Consider the following 21195-nt stretch of genomic DNA (forward strand, 5'->3'; position numbering starts at 1 on the left):
TTGGGATAAGCTGTCCAGGAAGGATGGCTTGGAAGAAGCAAGATCAGAAGCAGAATAGGATGGTTGTCTTCCAAACCTGGACCTCCCAAAGGACGCAATCTTTGAGGGATGGGTTGGCCGGCAGGTAGAGGCACTAGGAACGCCTCCATGCCATGACTTCTGATGATTGCATATCTCAGCTTCCGATTAAGATAAGAATACAGCCGAGCATATGAAACTGCATCACTTGACATTCTTTGATTCAGTCGGATCACACACATGTCCTTGGTGCACTCTGGCCAGATACGATCCACATATTCCCAAACAGACTCTTGCAAAATGCATCCTTCGGATGTTAACACTTTTGGTAAATCCTGGCAAAGATGACTGCTATAACCAGACTCTGGCGTGGCTGTAACTTTAAACTGTTTTATAGAGAACATGTGAAGGAATCCCTTCCACACACGTGAGTCTGCTGGATCTGTGAGTCTAGTATCTGGATCATACAATTTCTTGTTCTTCTTTTCAATGCATGAAGAATGTTGATTGCCATTAGTTATATGGTGTTTCCATATTTTCTCTGTTTTCTTGGTAATTACCCATTGGCTTAAGTCAGCATCACCTGGGGGGTTTATCAGCCCTTTGCATATAAGGCAGTCCTGATCTAAAAGGTGGCTCTTGTGTTGGGATGTTGTGTCCCTTTTCTCTGAGATGCAATCCTGCTGAGAATCCTGAGGCTGCCACACAGAATCAGACAGATCCTCTAGGGTCAAGTTCTGATCGGGCACGGTATCAATTTCAATTAACCCCTTGTGTGTCAGCTTTGTCATCTGAATCTGGTATGGCTGTCTTTCCTCTTTCTCGATTAGTTCCAGTGCATGTTTTCTCTTTTGAATTCTCCAGTTGGCCAGCTCCTGTGCAGCCATTTACGTTGCACTCATTAGAACCAAACACTGTGGGGTGATTTCACCAAGGACAACACGACGGAACAGGATCTGATTTTTAGGGTCCTTCAAATTGAAAAGGAGGATCCGGTATTTATTCTTATATCTGCTGTCAGTACACAGGAAAAGTTTAAATATTTCTTGTTCTACGTTCTCTGCAACTCCACGCACCGACTCATCCAATACGTGAAGATCTGGGGTTTCTCTGACTCTCCTCAGTAGTGTATCAAACAGAGTCTGCACTGTGGTAACACGGACATCTTCAGGACATAACTCAACTATTTGCAGATAGGCAGTCTGCAGCTTCTCTTTTTCACCTGTTCTCTTCTTTCTCTTATGCGTATTCTTGTCTATATGCAGGTGGTCTCTTGCCTTTCTTTTAACCAATTCGTTCCTTCCATATGGTTTCAAAAGATCTCTGGCATCATTACTTTCAATGCAAATAACGTCATCATAGTTAGTCTCCTCATTATTCACCGGGAAGAGAGTGTTTGCACTGACTACCCACAGCATGCTCTTGCCATTGCCTACTCCACCTTCAACGACAGGGTGCAAGTCCCAAGGAGAAGGATCATTCACTTTATTATCTGTCTTTATTTCACAAGTAGTGCCTGGAACATCCTCATGGGTCACTAGATGTAAATCTGGACTAATGTCAACCACAGGGTCTGGAAAATCATCAATTTGAAATTTTTCGAATAATCCCAGTGGGCTGCCACATTCTTCCTCCTCTGATGGTATTAAAGTTTGCAGAGATTCACTATGGGGTGGTGTCAAGCATTTTGGAGAACAATTAAGCATTTCCATCCCAATACGTTTCAGATGTCCTATCAGCTCTTCCACCCTATGCGATACTATGGGCAGGCTACCCGTGACGTCATTACTCACGGCCCTATTTCACGCGGACACTCTGTGTCAGTGTGTATCATGGTCTCTGTGGACAGGGAACAGTCTCTATTCTGCTCTGTGTCAGTGTGTATCAGGGGTTTTGAGGACAGGTGTCAATCCATATCTGCCAAGTTACCCTATGTAGGGGGAACAGTCCCTATTCTGCTCTGTGTCAGTGTGTATCAGGGGTTTTGAGGACAGGTGTCAATCCATATCTGCCAAGTGACCCTATGTAGGGGGAACAGTCCCTATTCTGCTCTGTGTCAGTGTGTATCAGGGATTTGACTATCTTTATTCAGATTGAAAAATTACAATTCCAGGAAAAATTTAACAAACATTTACAAGAACATGTTATGCACATCATAGAAACAACGTAAACCTCTTTAAAGCCACAAACTTAAGACAAAAAATACGTACACACAATGTGTAAGGGTTTGAAAGAATATTCTGAATCCTTACACGTTTACTTTATCGTTTGTTTGATTTTTGTGAACCATATATAAACTACAAGCAGCGTGAAAACTATAAAAACTCAAGTGGCCATGCTGATCAAATTAAATAGTATGCTTTACACAGCGTATAAGGGTGATGTCACAGCACAACGGGAATCTAACAGGGGAAGAGGTGAAAGTCATCCTCCCCCTCCCACGACCCCGCCATATCTGCCAAGTGACCCTATGTAGGGGTAACAGTCTCTATTCTGCTCTGTGTCAGTGTGTATCATGGTCTCTGTGGACAGGGAACAGTCTCTATTCTGCTCTGTGTCAGTGTGTATCAGGGGTTTTGAGGACAGGTGTCAATCCATATCTGCCAAGTGACCCTATGTAGGGGGAACAGTCCCTATTCTGCTCTGTGTCAGTGTGTATCAGGGGTTTTGAGGACCGGTGTCAATCCATATCTGCCAAGTGACCCTATGTAGGGGGAACAGTCCCTATTCTGCTCTGTGTCAGTGCGTATCAGGGGTTTTGAGGACAGGTGTCAATCCATATCTGCCAAGTGACCCTATGTAGGAGGAACAGTCCCTATTCTGCTCCGTGTCAGTGTGTATCAGGGGTTTTGAGGACAGGTGTCAATCCATATCTGCCAAGTGACCCTATGTAGGGGGAACAGTCTCTATTCTGCTCCGTGTCAGTGTGTATCAGGGGTTTTGAGGACAGGTGTCAATCCATATCTGCCAAGTGACCCTATGTAGGAGGAACAGTCCCTATTCTGCTCTGTGTCAGTGTGTATCAGGGGCTTTGAGGACAGGTGTCAATCCATACCTGCCAAGTGACCCTATGTAGGGGGAATAGTCTCTATTCTGCTCTGTGTCAGTGTGTATCAGGGCTGGGCTTTGAGGACAGGTGTCAATGTTTGGTGATTTCTGCCCTTTATGGATTAAAAGCAGACTCTGCATCAACTGTGCAATTTTCCATGGGAGTTTTGACATGGATCCCCCTCTGGCATGCCACAGTCCAGGTGTTAGTCCCCTTGAAACAACTTTTCCATCACTATTGTGGCCAGAAAGAGTCCCTGTTGTTTTTAAAATTCGCCTGCCCATTGAAGTCAATGGCGGTTCGCAAGGTTCGCCGGTTCGTGAACATTTGCGGAAGTTCGCGTTCGCCGTTCGCGAACCGAAAATTTCGGGTTCGCGACAACACTAATTAGGAGAGCAGATAGGGCAATCTGCCGCTCTGATCGGCTCAACCTGACAGTTTGCTGTCTCCCGGGTGCTCGGGTCCGGCATGTTGCTGACAGAGTGGATGGATTATTGGGAGGGGCTGGGGATGACCCAGCGGTCATGGTCCATGTTGGTACCAATAACAAAGTAAGAGGAAGATGGAAGGTCCTAAAGAATGATTTCAGGGAATTAGGTAGCAAACTCAAGAAAAGGACCTCCAAGGTGGTATTCTCTGAGATATTACCTGTGCCACGTGCTACAGTGGAAAGGCAGCGTCTGAAGTCTTGGTGCAGGAAGGAGGGTTTAGGGTTTTTAGAGCACTGGGCTGACTTTGAGATTGGGTACAACCTATATAGTAGTGATGGATTGCACCTAAACGCAAGAGGGTCTGCAGTGCTGGGGGATAGGATGGCTAGAAGGTTGGAGGAGATTTTAAACTAGTAGTAGGGGGGGGAGGGTCATAGCAATCTACAAAATGGAGATAGGACAGAAAGGAGATGGGCTTTAGCACAGTATAAGGGGGGTAGAGACGGGGGAGGGGCAAGCTCAGAAAAGAGAAGCTATGTAATGTTGGTAATTCACAAAATATACAAGAGACGCATGATATTAAATGTATGCTTACTAATGCAAGGAGCCTAAATAACAAAATGGGGGAACTAGAGGCATTAGCATACACTAAACAATATGATATAATAGGCATAACTGAAACATGGTGGGATGAGACACATGACAGGGCAGTTAACTTAAATGGGTACATGTTATTTAGGAAGGATAGGAAAAACAAGAAGGGTGGTGGGGTATGTTTGTATGTCAACCATGATTTAAAGCCAAATCTTAAGCAAATTGAATGCGATGAGGAAAATGTGGAAGCTTTATGGGTAAATATCTGCTTGGGGGAAAAGAAGGGAAACCAACTATTGATTGTGATATGTTATAAACCACCTAATGTTAATATTGACGAGGAACAACAGCTGTTTGAGCAAATTGAGAAAGCTGCAAATCTGGGTAACACTTTAATTATTGGAGATTTTAATTACCCGGACATAAATTGGGACATAGTAGCTCAGCAAAGGGAATTCGGTTTTTACACTTGTTAACCTCCCTGGCGGTATGATTATGTCAGGAATTTTGTACCAAAAGCGGTACCATTTTTTTGCATTTGAATTACCCGCCCAGTTCCGCCTCCATGTCAGGCATGTCAATCAAATTGTAATTAATCAAATCACATAATTACGTTAAAAGATTATTTAAATATACATGTAGAATTTTAATATATATGCATTTATAGGTATTTAAATTCTACGTGTATACTAATGTAATTTTTTATGTAATTATATGTATTTATCTCTATATATATATATTTGCGGTTATTTGTATTTTATATATATATAGATATATATAGAATGTCATTCTAAGTGTATTTTGTTACCGATATATATATATTAATAACAAAATACAGTTAGAATGAAATTACATATGCATATATAATTTATTACATTTTGTTTCAATATTTTATTTATTTATTTTATTATTTTAATTATTTATTATTTTAATTATACATATTTATATATAATATATATATATATATATGTACATCTATTATATATATAATATATATACATATTATATATATGTAACGTCATTCTAAGTGTATTTTAATATTAATATATACTTATATTAATATTAAAATACACTTTGTATGACGTTACATATATATAATATGTATATATATATAATATATATACATATTGTATATATATAAAAATATATTTAATTTATTTTTACACTTGTCTTTTATTTATTTTTTTATACTTCCCACCAGCAGGGGGACTGTCTGATATTTCAAACAGTCCCCCTGCTGGCAGATCCACAGCCAGCTATAGAGGGCCATGTGATCGCTCTTTGAGAGCGATCACATGGCCCACGGGGGCCTGACTTGCCGTGGGAGGGCTGCCTGGGCTGTGAGGCAGTCCTCCCGAAGCAGATCGCGGCGGAGGTAAGTAAATCTTATCTACCCCGAGCGTGACTCGGGGTTACCGCTTCTGGCAGCGAAAATTAACCCCGAGTCACGCTCGGGAATACCGCTAGGGAGGTTAAATGACACCTTCATGTCACAACTTGTACAAGCACCAACTAGAATGGATGCTTGTCTGGACCTGGTTTTAACAAACAACGTTGATCTTTTGACCAACATTCAAGTAGGTGAGCACTTGGGAAATAGTGATCACAATATAGTGTCCTTTGAAATAAACTCTAAAAAACAAAAGCACATGGGGTATACTAAAACATATAAATTTAAAAAGGCCGATTTCAATAAGTTAAGGGAAGCTTTACAATATATTGACTTGCATAAAATCTTTAGTGAAAAGAACACTGAGGATACATGGATCATCTTCCAACAAATCTTAGAAAGGTACATTTCTCAGTATGTACCATTGGGAAATAAATATAAAAGAAACAAATTAAAACCAATGTGGCTTAGTAGAGAAGTAAAACAAGAGATTAAAAATAAGAAAAGGGCATTTAAATCATTTAAATCGGACAAATCAGATGCATCCTATAAAAGATATAAGAAAGCAAATAATGTGTGCAAAAAGGCAATTAAACTTGCTAAACTTCAAAATGAAAAAAATGATAGCCAAAGAGAGCAAAACCAACCCCAAAGCATTTTTTAAGTACATAAATTCTAAAAAACCCAAAAATGAAAGTATAGGTACACTAAAAACTGAAACGGGGGTGTTAGTTAATGAAGACCAAGAAAAGGCAGGAATTTTAAATAACTATTTCTCCTCCGTATATATTAAGGAAGAACCCATGGCAATAGATGTGCAAATGATTGCTACTAAAAACTTGCAGAATAATTGTACTTGGTTAACTCAAGACAAGGTGCTGCAGCAACTAAAGAAAGTTAATATAAACAAAGCTCCAGGGCCTGATGGTATCCATCCACGTGTACTTAAGATACGAAGTGTAGAAATAAGTGAACCTCTGTTTTTAATCTTTCAAGATTCTTTTCTTTCAGGAAGTGTTCCGGAGGATTGGAGGAAGGCAGATGTGGTTCCTATATTCAAAAAGGGTTCAAAATCCTTGCCTGGAAATTATAGACCTGTGAGCTTAACTTCTGTGGCTGGTAAAATATTTGAAAGGTTATTAAGGGATAATATTGAAGAATTCCTTAAGAAGAATATGGTTATCAGCAAAAATCAGCACGGTTTTATGAAGCACAGGTCATGTCAAACTAACTTGATTGCGTTCTACGAAGAAGTAAGTAGAAGTATAGATCAGGGTGCTGCAGTGGATGTGAACTGAGCCTCAAGCCCGAAACCTCGTAGCAGCTCTGGGCCAACCCGGTTTGACCCACATCCCTTGCCTGGCGCATCGTCTGAATTTGGTGGTGCAGAAATTCCTGAAAAACTACCCATATATATCAGAGCTGCAGCAGAAAGTGTGTGCCGTCTGTGCGCGCTTTCGGCGTTCTCACCCTGCTGCTGTTCTCCTGTCTGCTCTGCAGTGTAACTTCGCCCTTCCTGCTCACCACATCATATGCGACGTGCCCACAAGGTGGAACTCCCCCTTGCACATGCTGGAGAGACTGTGCGAGCAGCAGCAGGCGATAGTGGTGTTTCAGCTGCAACATGCACGGGTCAGTCACTCTGCGGAACAGCACCACTTCACCACCAAGGAGTGGGCCTCCATGCAAGACCTGTGTGCCGTGTTGCGCTGTTTCGAGTACTCCACCAACATGGCCAGTGCCAATGACTCCATTCTCATCCTTACTATCCCGCTTCTATGTCTCCTTGATAAAACGCTCTGGGCGTTGATGGAAGAGGATGTGGCACAGGAGGAAGAGGAGGAGGAAGGGGGGTCATTTCCACGGTTATCAGGCCAGTCATTCACAAGTGGCTCGGAGGCTGGGTTCCTGCACCAGCATAGGCCAGGTACACAATTGTCCAGCATCTCCACACTGTCCCATGGAGACATTAGCTGTCCATCTCCCAAACACTGGAGAGAGAGAGAAAGTACCCCCCTAGTCACCCGCGATCCCTGGCCCAGAATGCCAGCATTTCAAAATTCCTGGCCTTTGAAATGCTGTCATTCCGTCTGGTGGAGATGGACAGTTTTAAAAACCTGATGGCGTTATTGGACTGCAAGAAATGCACCACAGGCCGCAAATGTTTCTTTTTTTATGTGTCCCAATATTTTGGGGGCTACCACAATTAAAAAAATGTATATATTTATAATATATATATATAAAAACCAGTGTTGGCTACCTCCTCCACCGATGCTTCCACCTACACCGCCACGGTCACAGCCTCCTCAACCTATGGGTCACTTAGTATAAACACTGTACACAATAGCAGAGGCTTGTGAAGGCCTTTTCTCCATACATCAGGAGTTGAGCTCAGTTTTACCAATGAAAGAGAATACCCTGCACTACAACCCTCTCTCAAATGGATAATTCTGGTGATCCTCCTGACAGCCATGCTTTAGATTTTGATTTATGTTCTTCCAAAGCTAAAATCAAAGATTCCATCTAGTGCCATTTTATGGCTCAGCTGTATTTTTCATTTTGATATATTTTATGTTATTTTAAGTGATTTCCCTATCCACATTTGTTTGCAGGGCACTTGTTCTACTCTTACCCCCATGTTGCTTCCTTTTGCAGCCCTCTAGCCCTTTCCAGGACTTTTTTAGAGGCATTTTTGTGCCCAAAAGTTCAGGTCCCCATTGATGTCAATGGGATTCGGGGGCAAGTTTGGGGTCAAGTTCGATCCCAAACCCGGACTTTTTTTCAAAGTTCGGCCCAACCCACCGGACCCGAAAATCCAGGTGTCAACTCTAATTAAGAGCAAATACAGGATGTACATGTGTAAGACATTTATCATGGTATTTCTTCCCCCAAGACATCTCCCCCAATAAATGTTGTGGTTTTTTTTTTTTTTTTTTTAACAACCAGGTAAAACCCAATACAATGAGACAAGAAGGAGAAGACAGGATCTGAAGTGTTATCTTTTCTTTCTGTAACACTAAACTCTCCTGAAAAGCCGCTACCAAAGAATCATTCTTCCAAACCACCTCTGAAGCCAGGGTCCTGAACTCTATGGCATAGTCAGCCACGCATCTGGATTCCGGTTATATCCTCATCAGGGATTTACCTGCAGAACTAACCTGGCCTGGCAAATCAAGAGTTCGCCTAAAAGCGGAGAGGAACTCGGCATAGGTGTAACAATAGAGCTATATAGCAGCTCGACTACCAGATAGGATTAGCCCAGGCCAAGACTCTATCAGATAGATGATTGATTGAAAAATATATTTTCGATCTCTCAGTAGGATAACATAGTCTGGGTGTCATAAAACATTGCAGTTGCGGGATAGCAATGTTTACCTTATTGGGTTTAAATGTCTTTAGTGGCAGTCACTTAGACAGCCACTAGAGGCACTTCCTCCAAAATAGCAGAGATGGTCTGATTGGCGCAGCAAGGTGTTGTGTGGGAACAGCAATACAGAGAAAAGGTAAGTAAAACTATTTCATTTCCTTTAGACCGGAAGGGGTGTGGGCACCTGAGCTTGTAACAGGGCACTATAGCATTAGGAATACACAATTGTATTCCTAAAGCCATAGTGTTCATTTAAGTAAATATGTGCAATACAAGCTCTGTGTATGAGTTGCTGTTAAGTCACAGCTTCAGTATATGTGACTGATATAATATCTGTATATGAGACGCAGATAAAACACAGCCCAACTGTTATCTTAGTATTTTATCCTATGTACTGGTGTGGAGGTACCTCACTGTATACAACATATATAGTCTATGTACAATGTACTGTTAAGACATGGCCTATATGCAACTAATATTCTCTGTGTATGAGATGCTGTTAAAACACCACTTCAGTATATGTGATTAATATAATCTCCGATGGGGAATTAGTGATTGAGATGCCTGGTAAGGTGGTGGGTGTATTATACCTGTACTTGATCTGTGAGGAAAAGAGCTAACCCACAAGTAAATGGCGCCATGATCAGGAAAAGAAAATGATGGTAAGTGTTAAACAATGTTCCTTAATTGTGCATAAAGAGAGCTGAAGGAACAATTTAGAATGTTTCCATACCTTCTGCTCATATTCTCTTTCTGTCATGTTTTGCACATGCTTTATAGCCCGTTTCATTAGATCTTCTAGAGACTCATTGGTAATTTCCCTGCGCATCTCTTTGCTCCCTTTCTTGGCCAAAAATGAATAACAGCTTTCTTCAGCACGTGCTCTGCCCCTGGCCTGTAAGCAAACACAAGGATAAATATTACCATCAACTTGATGGTGACCGCATTTTCCAAACCAAAATTAGATAAATAAATGTATAGTTTAAATGATAGCGTCTAGTGTTAGATCTCTAAAACTCATTCAAAATAGATAACCATTACAGATTGAACAAGTTAAATATCAGTGCATTTTCTACAGCCTAGTAAACTTACAGGTGCCAGGGCGCTGCGCCCTCTCATGGGGCTCCTGACCTCCTGTATCTACATGTCTTTGGTGAACTTGCGGGTCATATTTCCCCGAAGTGTCACAGGTAAATTTGAGCTTCCCTACTTATACACTAGCATTAGATTCTTGTACATACTTTTCTGAGAGGATAGCATTACACTGGACGTATAGGGGTTAATGTTCTACACAGATAATCTTTGACTATTACAATACAAGGAGTCCAGTTCACACAGAATTGTCTCTGGTAACATTTTACCAGGCAATAGGTAATCGCACCCCATTACTGATGTGACACTTCGGGGAAATATGCCCTGCAAGTTCAACACAGACATGTACAGTCAGGAGCCCGATGAGGGGGCAGAGTGCCCCGGTACCTGTAAGTTTGGCTCACTAGGCTTTGTTCACAGCATACTTGTATTTCTTTGTGTTACGATCAGTGCCGGCAATGAAGGGGTCAGAGCTACATCAGGTCCTCTCTGAGGACTCCCACAAGGGGAGGAGTATACAAGACAGTTAGCTTATCATTGGAGAGAGTAGAAGGGGGAGTGGAATAAGTAAGCCAAGCCAATGTTGCAGACTTGGCTGCTGATTGACTTACCGAGCCGGAACCTTTGGGATATGACTCCTGTTTAAATTGAGCAGAAATTCAGTTCTCCTTGATACACGTGTCGGGCAACATGCCAAGTTCTTGCTTTTACTAATTCACTGTGCATTATTATGCACCTTTTTGTTTTAGTATGATTTAATATACTTTATTTCTTTTTTCTATCCTGAACCTATCCTGTCTAGCTAGCTTTGTAGGTAGAGAGGGTCTCTTTTACTAACTCTCATTTTACCTTGTGTATTGAAGTGTTTCACTCTCGTAACACTGTACCAGGCGAGACACTACATGTTTTTTTAACTGTGAGCTGTAAGTCTAATTTACAACTAGTGGGTGACAGACCGCCTGGCACCCCGACTGGTGCCTCCGCCAATCACTGCTTCCTAGTGCTCACCGAGTACTTCCAAGCACTCCACCAGACACCATAACCACCATAGTCCCCACAGCCAGCGTTACAACTTGGTTGTGGTCTCGCTGTCCTCCACCCACCCTGGACCCAAGACCAGGATCCAGTTTCCAGTGGGCAGACCCCTACTCCAGAGAGTATAGCAGGATAGCTCTTACAAAAACTAGTGATTATAATCCAAAGGAGTATAGAAATCCCCAGAGTGAATATAGCTGTTCCCTTCACACATGAGACAAGGCTCTATGTTGAGGGTGAAGAGGAACTTGTTTAATGGGAGCCACATGCAGCCTTATATGCAACTCCTCATGCAAGGGGTTTCTGGATACATATTCCAGGGTCATTCCCCTATGGGCCTGAGAGGAGACTACAGCAAAACACACACACACACACACAATTACATTGGCTCTCAGGTCCAGGACACTCCCACACAAAACAGGTTAACTTTACTAAACTCAATTATCTCCAGGCACAGAAAACATACATTTTACAATATCCCGAAAGTACCCCCCAAAACAAATGGAAACCCCACAAAAGTCCTCTGATAGTCCTCTGATAGCCCCGATCTGGGGGACCAACATATCCAAAAATCACCCAAATCGTTTCAGGGGTTAGGTATTTCCATGGAATTCATAGTTTTGACCGACTGTTCATATGGTTCTATGCCCAAAACAGTTCCAGGGAATTAGGGCTAATGGTTGGTCTCTCTTTCTGGAGTACAAAAGTACCTAAACCACCTACTTTTGTAAAGGGCCCATAGTCTTTTGGCAAGAGCCTTACCAGAAGGCCCCTACAAGAGCCCGTGGCGAGATTACTGTAACGGATCACCTGGCACCCCGACTGGGTACCTCCGTTGAAGGATGCTCCTAGCACTTCCTGAGGTCTCCAAGCACTGCAGCAGACACCACAACCACCGAACCGAAGAAGCATACGAATGCTCTCAAGCATATGAATGCTGTAAACAGCTGAACAGGAAAAGCATACAATCAGCTTACACTCCTGGCAATCGGCATACAATCCAATTCCACCAATAACGAGACGACACTTCGTTTTGAGGTCAAGCAGAACTGACTGTACTGGCACATACAGCCTCTTTTATTCACAATCTACACACATAGTACTTCCCACAGGGTTTTACAGAACAACCAATCAATCCGTACAATACACACAGACAATCCCACACAAAATCCTTCCCTCTGGCTGTGATATGATTACTAGACACAATGGGTAATAGAATTATCACAGGCAGAGAAATACAGGTTTATAAAACACATCACAGGGACCCCAAAACATGCAATAACCCCAAAAAGTGAACCACATATCCAAAATTCACCCAGATCCGTTCAGTAGTTTGGAAGATACAGTTTAATGCAGATTCCGCAGAACATATACAGGCTATATGAAAAATAATTACTGTATAATGTGTCCCTTGTTGTATAGTTTAAAACTACTGCACAATGTCTTTGTGCACCAAATACCGGCGAGATGGCACCGTGTAGAAAAGTCCAAACAGTGTCTGTGAGTTAAAATGGCCGCCACCCATTGTTCTCACCATATGCTTCATCCATTATTCTCACCATTTGCCTCTGATACATGAAATGGTGGCCACCCAGTAACTCAACAGTATGTCCCCAGATGGTTCTTAAAGGGCCAGCAGCAGCATAATAAAATACAATATGCCCAAATACTGTATTTAAAGGGCCAAATCTCCCAGGGGCCATAGTCAGCAGGCAGGAGGCGGGCAAACAGGCTTCTCCAATGCCCAGTGGCGAGGTTGGTTTCGCCACAATTACTTTCGCCACAATACCATTGTCCCCCCATGGCTTGTTTGGACCATAATTACAGTATACCTGTCCACTTGGGGCAGGGCCGGTGCAAGAATTTCTGCTGCCCTAGGCAAAGATCCATTTTGCCACCCCCTCATGTCACTCACTCACTGACAGACATACGCTCACTCACTGACAGATACACACACACACACTCACTGACAGACACACAGGCAGACCCTCACTGACAGCAAATACTCACTGACAGACACACACTCACTGACATACATACACTTACTCATGGACACACACAGACATACACTCACTGACAGACACACACACTGACAGTCAAACACTTGCACAGGGAGAAACTCACTGACAGACACACACACAGGTAGACACTCACTGACATACATACACTCACTCACTGACAGTCAAACACACACACACACACACTCACTGAAAAACAGACTTACACAATTTAATTTTTTGAGGCCCACCCAGCCTCCCTACTTCCCTGGGGTCCAGTGTGGGGCAGCTCCTCACTTCTCCAGCACAATGTTTAGTATGCCGGGGCCGGAATGATGTCATATTCCAGCTCCCGGCATCACAGAGGATGTGCGAGGAGTGGGGAGCTGCAAGAAGAGCCTACCTCGCCACCCACACTGCCGCCACCTTCCTTCTCTCCTCAGGTATTCACCCTGATGGCAGGTGCCTGCTCTGCCATACTGAAGGACAGCTTTGGGGGTGCCCTGAGGTGCCACCTTCTGGGGCCCCTATGACAGGGCTCCTTTTGGTGTCCAAAGGATCGACCCAGAAGCTGGAGGGCGGCTCAAGAGCCGCTCGCCAAGCGCTGCGGCCCAGGACAGGGGGAGCCCACCAGGAAATATCCCGGTGGGCACCCCCAGCAGGCTGGCGCCCTAGGCAAATGCCTAGGCTCTGTGTCCACTATACACATGGATCTAATATCTACACAGGTTGCTCCTATTGGAGTGAATTATCACTCCTATCTGAGCTCAGTACCCTCTAGACAGGTTTAATAATACATATGAGCTTCTATACTATATAGTCTTTTTTTTGCCTAATTGAAAGTTTAGGCTATAGATAGATTATTATACATAATAGGCACATAACTATAATTTTCAGGATTATTGTAGTTATTATATTATTATTATTTATAAAATACCAACAAGTTCCGTAGCGCTGTATAAAGGGTGGACTAACAGACACGTATTTGTAACCAGATGAGTTGAACACACAGGAACAGAGGGAGTGAGGGCCCTGCTCAATGAGTGTGGTAATGTGACAGAAAAGGCAAGGGTAGGGTAGAAATTATGAGGGCCATGCTTGAGGGAGTGGGGTAATGTGACACAAAAGGCAAGGGTAGGGTAGAAATTATGACAGTTGCAGGAGCGGAATCAGGGTGCATGGAGGGAAAGCTGTTCACAGTTTAATTGATTTACTTTCCTAAAGAAGTAAGTGTGGCGAAATTAACCTTGCCACTTGTGCCTGGAGAGGACTACTTGTCAGCCTCTTGCCATGTGATTATGGTCCCTGGGAGGTTTGGCCCTTTAAATACAAGATTTGGGCATAATGGATTTGTGTTGTGCTGCTGCTGGCCCTTTAAGAACCATCTGGGGACATACTGTGACTTTTGTGAACAATGCCCCTTTAAGACAATGGCCCTTGGAAGATATTGCCTGTTAAAGACTATTTTAGCAGATTGGATTTTAAAATACTTTTATTGGAGCAGTTCTGCAGCTTTAAATTGGCACTTCGGATGCAGCCGAAGTAGTCAAAGTGGCCGCCATTCGACAAATGAACACATGGCGGCGGCCATCTTTGTTCATTCGAACGAGGTCAGCGGTATGTTTAGCCAAATCCATGGAACTGAAATCGGCTACACATTTCAACGAACACCGCTGACCCTTACCTTCTCCTACACTCCATTTTCAGCTGCAGAGATTAAGTCCCGTTTGAACTCACTGCTATACTAAGCTAAATGCATGAACGGCCCTGTTGGTGCATTCGGTGCATTTTTCTGTGTAAAAAAGACCCACTGCACAGCCCAAATCTAGGGAACTGTTTTGGGCAGGAAAATGTGCTTGCGGTCGGTCATAAAGGACTTGCAGCTAACTTTTTATGTATTGGGGGGATTTGTATGATTTTTGGTTATGTTTATATTTAAAATATGCTGATTCTGAATATGAACGTTTTATTAGACATGTGCAATTAGTTTCGGTGCAAATTAAAATTCAGCCAAATTTCGGGTAATTCGGACATTTGGGTGCTTCCGAATGTCCGAATAGTTGAATTGCCGAAGTGCCGAATTGCTCAAGTCCCGAAGTGCTGAAATTACCGAATTTCCAAAGTGTTGTAGTGCCGAATTGCTGAAGTGCCAAAGTTCCGAAGTTGCCGAAGTTCCGAAGTTGCCGAAGTTCCGAGGTGTCAAAGTGCCGAAGTTCAGAAGCACAGTATTGCCTAAGTACGAATATACTTACCCAGTGAAAGAAGAAGAATGTTACACTGTATACAATTTCAAATAAAAAGTATACAAACATAGCCAGGATTCAGCTGTAAGCATTTGCAACACTTACAACAATCAAGTAACATACATTCATATAAAATGTAAGTTACTTGGCCAGTCAATGTAATGACAGGAATGAATAAGTAGATAAATCCCTAATTCCTACGGTATTAGGGAGCTATCTACTAAAAGGCTGAAAGACCTAAATTGGTCTTTCATCCAAATTTACTAATACTAAGTAAAGATTACTTAGTATTAGTAAATTATGCCCCTACTCGCGGGTAGGGGCATGTCTATTAAAGAAAAGAGGATGGCTATAGAACTAGAAAAATCCAGTCCTGGAGCCAAAAAGAAAGGACTAAGTGGGCAACACATAAAGGGCCTAACCCAGCGCAATAGATAATAGAAAAAATCCCAAAGGTCAAGGTGTTTCGAGAGGAGAGCAAAAATCCATCTACCAAGACACACTCGACTGAGGGTGTGCCCACATAAGGGGTACTAGCTCCCTTGGTGTACAAAGTAAGGAAAATAATAAATCTTTATTAGAAAAACGTACAGAGACTATATAAAATACATGGGGTATAGGAGTGGGGATTGGCCCATGAGACTGTACTGACAGTATGGGGGACAAGAGGGTAGATACAGGAAAAATCGCTGTAAAAAATACTGCACCTAGACACCTAGAAGCTAGTTTCTCAAACTAGCATATGGTAATAGAGTGTCTACATAGATATACATAGCACCTGACCGCAGATAAACCCTATAGTGCCAGAGTGTCTGCATAAAATATTGCCAAACTGCTATTCTGGGAGGGATACCCAATAAACAGAGTGTCCTTCCCTGGAGTATATGGTGAGCCGTAATCCTATTATATAAATAATAGTTAAATCAAGCAGAAAAGGCTGACTGCACTAGTGAGATAAAATGGGATCGAAGGTATGATATAAGGGGAAGGGAAAGTGAAATCATAATAGAAATGAAAAAATACCCCCTTATATAGAGATACCCAGATAACTCAATTCATCTAGATAGTAGTCAGCCCCAAAGTTCAAGAGTAGTGAGGTGCTTGTAAAAAGATAGATGCAGACAAAGTAGCAGAGACAATCTGTTGCTAGTTGTTAGTAAAGTGCTATTGTCCCAAAATAGTGGTTTAGGAGGGGATACAAAGTTGCAGTAGTATTAAGCTGCTAATTTTAGAGCAGTGGTTCCTTTAGAACGTAGATCCAGAGACAAAAAGCTACCCTGTCTCTCAGATACAAAGGATGTCTCCCATCCAGCCGGACCCAAACACCCACACGTACCCAACCCCATGCGATATAAGTTAAAATTAAAATCAACCTCAGCCTAAGTCTAGCGTGTAATTGCAAAGTAAAGTACCTAACTAGGCTAAGCGTCTTACTCGACGCGCGTTTCGGCGCTATGTGTCGCCTTTTTCAAGAGCGGTGAGGGGATCCCGTCACCGCCGGAATTTTAAAGGGACTAGTGCCCGCCCCTCCCGTGACGTCATGGCCAATCGCATGAGGCCGTGTCACGGGAGGGGGAGGAGTCAAGGGCTGCTCGAGCCGGCAGCAATGTCGGCTAGGGGACAGATGATAATTCCGTCAGATATGTGGGATTGTGGTCCCTCAATTAGAATATGTATGCCCGAATAGTGAGTTATCTTAGGGGGGCAGATCCTTGAATAATAAATAAAGCCTCAGTATAGTGGATAGTTAGAGAGCAGAATCTACTCTCTTGATGTCATTCTTATTGCAGAATGACAAAAAGTATACATATCATGTTTGAAGTAATAAAAGGTATATATACAGTTTTGAAATAAATTAAACCAAAAGGAGTTAAAACTGTATGAAGACAGTACCAAATATTAGTGTAACTTAAAGGTGAAACATACCAAATATTAGTGTAACTTGAAGGTTGAGACATACACACATATGGCAGACATAAGAGATGTGAAAATTATTATAGAAAGGGAGAAAAAGAAAACCCCTCATTTAGACCCTTAGGACTCAGGGTCTTCAATCGGTAGATCCAGAAACATTCCCTTTGCCTGAGGAATTTATCATATTTGCCTCGTCTAGGATTCTTTTTTACCAGTTCTAGGCCACAGAAGCGTAACCCCTTAGGGTCGCTATTGTGGTATTCGCGAAGGTGTCTGGAGATAGGGGTTTCCGCTGAATATTTACTGGATCTGATGTGTTCTTGTACACGTTTCTTAAAGGGGCGGAATGTTTTACCTACATATTTTTTGTTACATTCACACGTAAGTAAATATACAACCCCTGATGTGTTGCAGTTAAAGAAAGAAGTTATGGTAAAGGCCTCTTTCTCCAAACTGTATTGACTCTATTTTAGAGTATTTTTTCATAAATTTACATGAGATGCACCTCCCACAACTATAGGTTCCAGTTAGAGGAGTCTGGAGCCATGTTGTAGGGGGGGGGGGAGGTTCCGGTTTTGAGGTAACTTGGGGCCAAGAGGTCTTGTAGATTTTTGCCTCTATGAGCCGTAATGGAGACATTGGGGGCCAGTACTTCTCGAAGGTGCTGGTCGCTAGTTAGCAATGGCCAAAAGCGTCTGAGGGAACTTTTAATATTTTCCCAACCTGCATCATAGGTGGCAATTAGGCGTATATTTTTCTTAGAGTTCTCTGCTGGTTTGGGGGTGTCCCCGCTCAGCAAGACATTGTGATCTGAGTCAAGTGCTCTCTGGTACGCACGTTTGAGGCACCTGTTGGGATAGCTTTTTGCCTCAACCCCTTAAGGACACATCACATGTGTGACATGTCATGATTCCCTTTTATTCCAGAAGTTTGGTCCTTAAGGGGTTAAAGTGACCTCTTAGTTCTTTAGCCTTGATCTTGAATTCGTCAATAGTACTACAGTTGCGTCTAACCCTAAGGTATTGCCCTGTAGGGATGCCTTTTTTAAGACGAGTCGGGTGGAAACTATCCCATATCAGAAGGTTGTTGGTTGCCGAGGGTTTGCGGTAAAGAGTGGTGTGTATTTTGTTTTCAGTTGCAACCTTCTACTGCCTGCCCAAAGTACACAAAAGTATGACCTTACCTCCAGGCCGCCCGATTGTCTCGGGCATAGAAAATTTGACACAGAATGGTAGTATATATTGACAAAATTCTAAGACCATTCGTTGAAAGACTTCCTTCTTACCTACAGGATACAAAACAGACCCTTGCTCTCTTAGCAAATCTTGAGGTACCTCCCCTGGCGAAACTATGCAGCTTGGACATCGAAGCCCTGTATTCATCCATTCCCCACTCTAATGGCATTTGCCATATACGCCACTACCTAGAACAACGAGGTGAGGCTGCCACAACACATACTACACTGTGTTTGGAGCTTCTTGAATACATTCTCACACATAACTATTTCACATTCCAAAACAAGTACTACCATCAAATCAGGGGGACTGCGGTCAGGGGCGTATTAGCCGCGAGGCAAACAAGGCATTTGCCTTGGGCGGCATTTTCCAGGGGGCGGCTTTTTTTGCCCAAATGCCCAAGGCAAATGTCTTGTTAGCCTTGCGGCTAACAGACATGCCGGCGGGCTGCTGGGCGATCGTGCGGCACTGCCTGGTGGGCGGGCGGGCGGCCGGCGAGGGAGCACTTCCCCTGAGCTGTCTGCTCAGCTCCCTCGCCAGCCGCAGAGTGAGGCTGGGAGGCAGAGCCGGAATATGACGTCATATTCAGGCTCCCAGCCTCACTCTGAGGCGCGCGAGGGAGCTGAGCAGACAGCTCAGGGGAAGTGCTCCCTCGCCGGCCGGCCGCCCGCCCAATCGCCCAGCAGCCACTGGACCACCAGGGAGGAAGAGACACCCCCCCTCCCCAGCATTCCCAAAGGTAAGGAGGCTGGGGGGGGGGGGTGTTAAATAAAAAAAAATGTGTTAAAAATAAATTTAAAAAAATGTGTTAAAAATAAATAAAAAATGTGTTAATGTGGGTGAGTGTGTGTCTGTGTCTGTTAGTGTGTGTGTCTGTGTCTGTTAGTGTGTGTCTGTTAGTGTGTGTCTGTTAGTGTGTGTGTCTGTTAGTGTGTGTCTGTTAGTGTGTCTGTGTCTGTTAGTGTGTCTGTGTCTGTTAGTGTGTCTGTGTCTGTTAGTGTGTGTGTCTGTGTCTGTTAGTGTGTGTCTGTGTCTGTTAGAGTGTGTGTCTGTGTCTGTTAGTGTGTGTGTCTGTTAGTGTGTGTGTGTGTGTGTGTGTGTGTGTGTCTGACTGTGTGTGTCTGTTAGTGTGTGTGTCTGTTAGTGTGTGTTTGCCTGTGAGTGTGTGTGTATGTTAGTGAGTGTGTGTGTCTGCTAGTTTGTGTCTGCTAGTGAGTGAGTGTGTGTCTGTTAGTGTGTGTCTGTTAGTGAGTGTGTTTGTCTGTTACTGAGTGTGAGTGTGTATGTTAGTGTGTGTGTGTTTCTGTTAGCGAGTGTGTGTTTCTGTTAGCTAGTGTATGCGTATCTGTCAGTGAATGTGTGTGTGTGTATTTAGAATGCGGGGCGGGGGGAAAGGTTGGGTGGGGGTGGCGCGGGGGGAGGGGGGGCGCCTGAGTTTTGTCCTGCCTAGGGCAGCACAAAACCAGGATACACCACTGACTGTGGTGGGGACAGCTTGTGCCCCATCGTACGCCAACCTCCATCTAGGTTGGTGGGAGGAGCATTTATCCCAACATTCAGAAATTTCTCAATACCTTCCCCTGATTCACCTTTGGCGTCGCTACATCGATTACATGTTTATAGTGTGGCTGGGGAACCCACACGAGTTCAGCGAGTTTGTCCGTATCCTAAACATTAATGCTGAAAATCTTAGATTCACAAATGAATTTGGGGGTCAAAGTCTAAATTTTCTGGATTTAACGATCTCTATAACAACTGAAAACAAAATACACACCACTCTTTACCGCAAACCCTCCGCAACCAACAACCTTCTGAGATGGGATAGTTTCCACCCGACACCTCTTAAAAAAGGCATCCCTACGGGGCAATACCTTAGGGTTAGACACAACTGTAGTACTATTGACGAATTCAAGATCAAGGCTAAAGAACTAAGAGGTCACTTTAACCCCTTAAGGACCAAACTTCTGGAATAAAAGGGAATCATGACATGTCACACATGTCATGTGTCCTTAAGGGGTTAAGGCAAAAGGCTATCCCAACAGGTGCCTCAAACGTGCGTACCAGAGAGCACTTGACTCAGATCGCAATGTCTTGCTGAGCGGGGACACCCCCAAACCAGCAGAGGACTCTAAGAAAAATATACGCCTAATTGCCACCTATGATGCAGGTTGGGAAAATATTAAAAGTTCCCTCAGACGCTTTTGGCCATTGCTAACAAGCGACCAGCACCTTCAAGAAGTACTGGCCCCCAATGTCTCCATTACGGCTCGTAGAGGCAAAAATCGACGAGACCTCTTGGCCCCAAGTCACCTCAAAACCGGAACCCCCCCCCCCCCCCCTACAACATGGCTCCAGACTCCTCTAACTGGAACCTATAGACAGTTTGGAGAAAGAGGCCTTTACCATAACTTCTTTCTTTAACTGCAACACATCAGGGGTTGTATATTTACTTACGTGTGAATGTAACAAAAAATATGTAGGTAAAACATTCCGCCCCTTTAAGAAACGTGTACAAGAACACATCAGATCCAGTAAATATTCAGCGGAAACCCCTATCTCCAGGCACCTTCACGAATACCACAATAGCGACCCTAAGGGGTTACGCTTCTGTGGCCTAGAACTGGTAAAAAAAGAATCCTAGACGAGGCAATTATGATAAATTCCTCAGGCAAAGGGAATGTTTCTGGATCTACCGATTGAAGACCCTGAGTCCTAAGGGTCTAAATGAGGGGTTTTCTTTTTCTCACTTTCTATAATAATTTTCACATCTCTTATGTCTGCCATATGTGTGTATGTCTCAACCAATATTTGGTACTGTCTTCATACAGTT

The 21195-nt window shown here is 43.3% G+C and overlaps 1 protein-coding gene across 1 annotated transcript in view; it reads right to left on the minus strand.

Moving 5' to 3' along the window:
* The window catches only part of DHX58 (DExH-box helicase 58), a 589427-nt gene that overhangs the window by 162232 nt on the left and 406000 nt on the right, over positions 1-21195 (minus strand). The window contains exon 10 of the mRNA XM_063458906.1: positions 9583-9744. Coding sequence (XP_063314976.1) covers positions 9583-9744 — 162 coding nt within the window. The remainder of the gene's footprint in view (positions 1-9582; positions 9745-21195) is intronic.

This window comes from Pelobates fuscus, chromosome 6, assembly GCF_036172605.1.
Source record: "Pelobates fuscus isolate aPelFus1 chromosome 6, aPelFus1.pri, whole genome shotgun sequence".
Classification (NCBI taxonomy): Eukaryota; Metazoa; Chordata; class Amphibia; order Anura; family Pelobatidae; genus Pelobates; species Pelobates fuscus.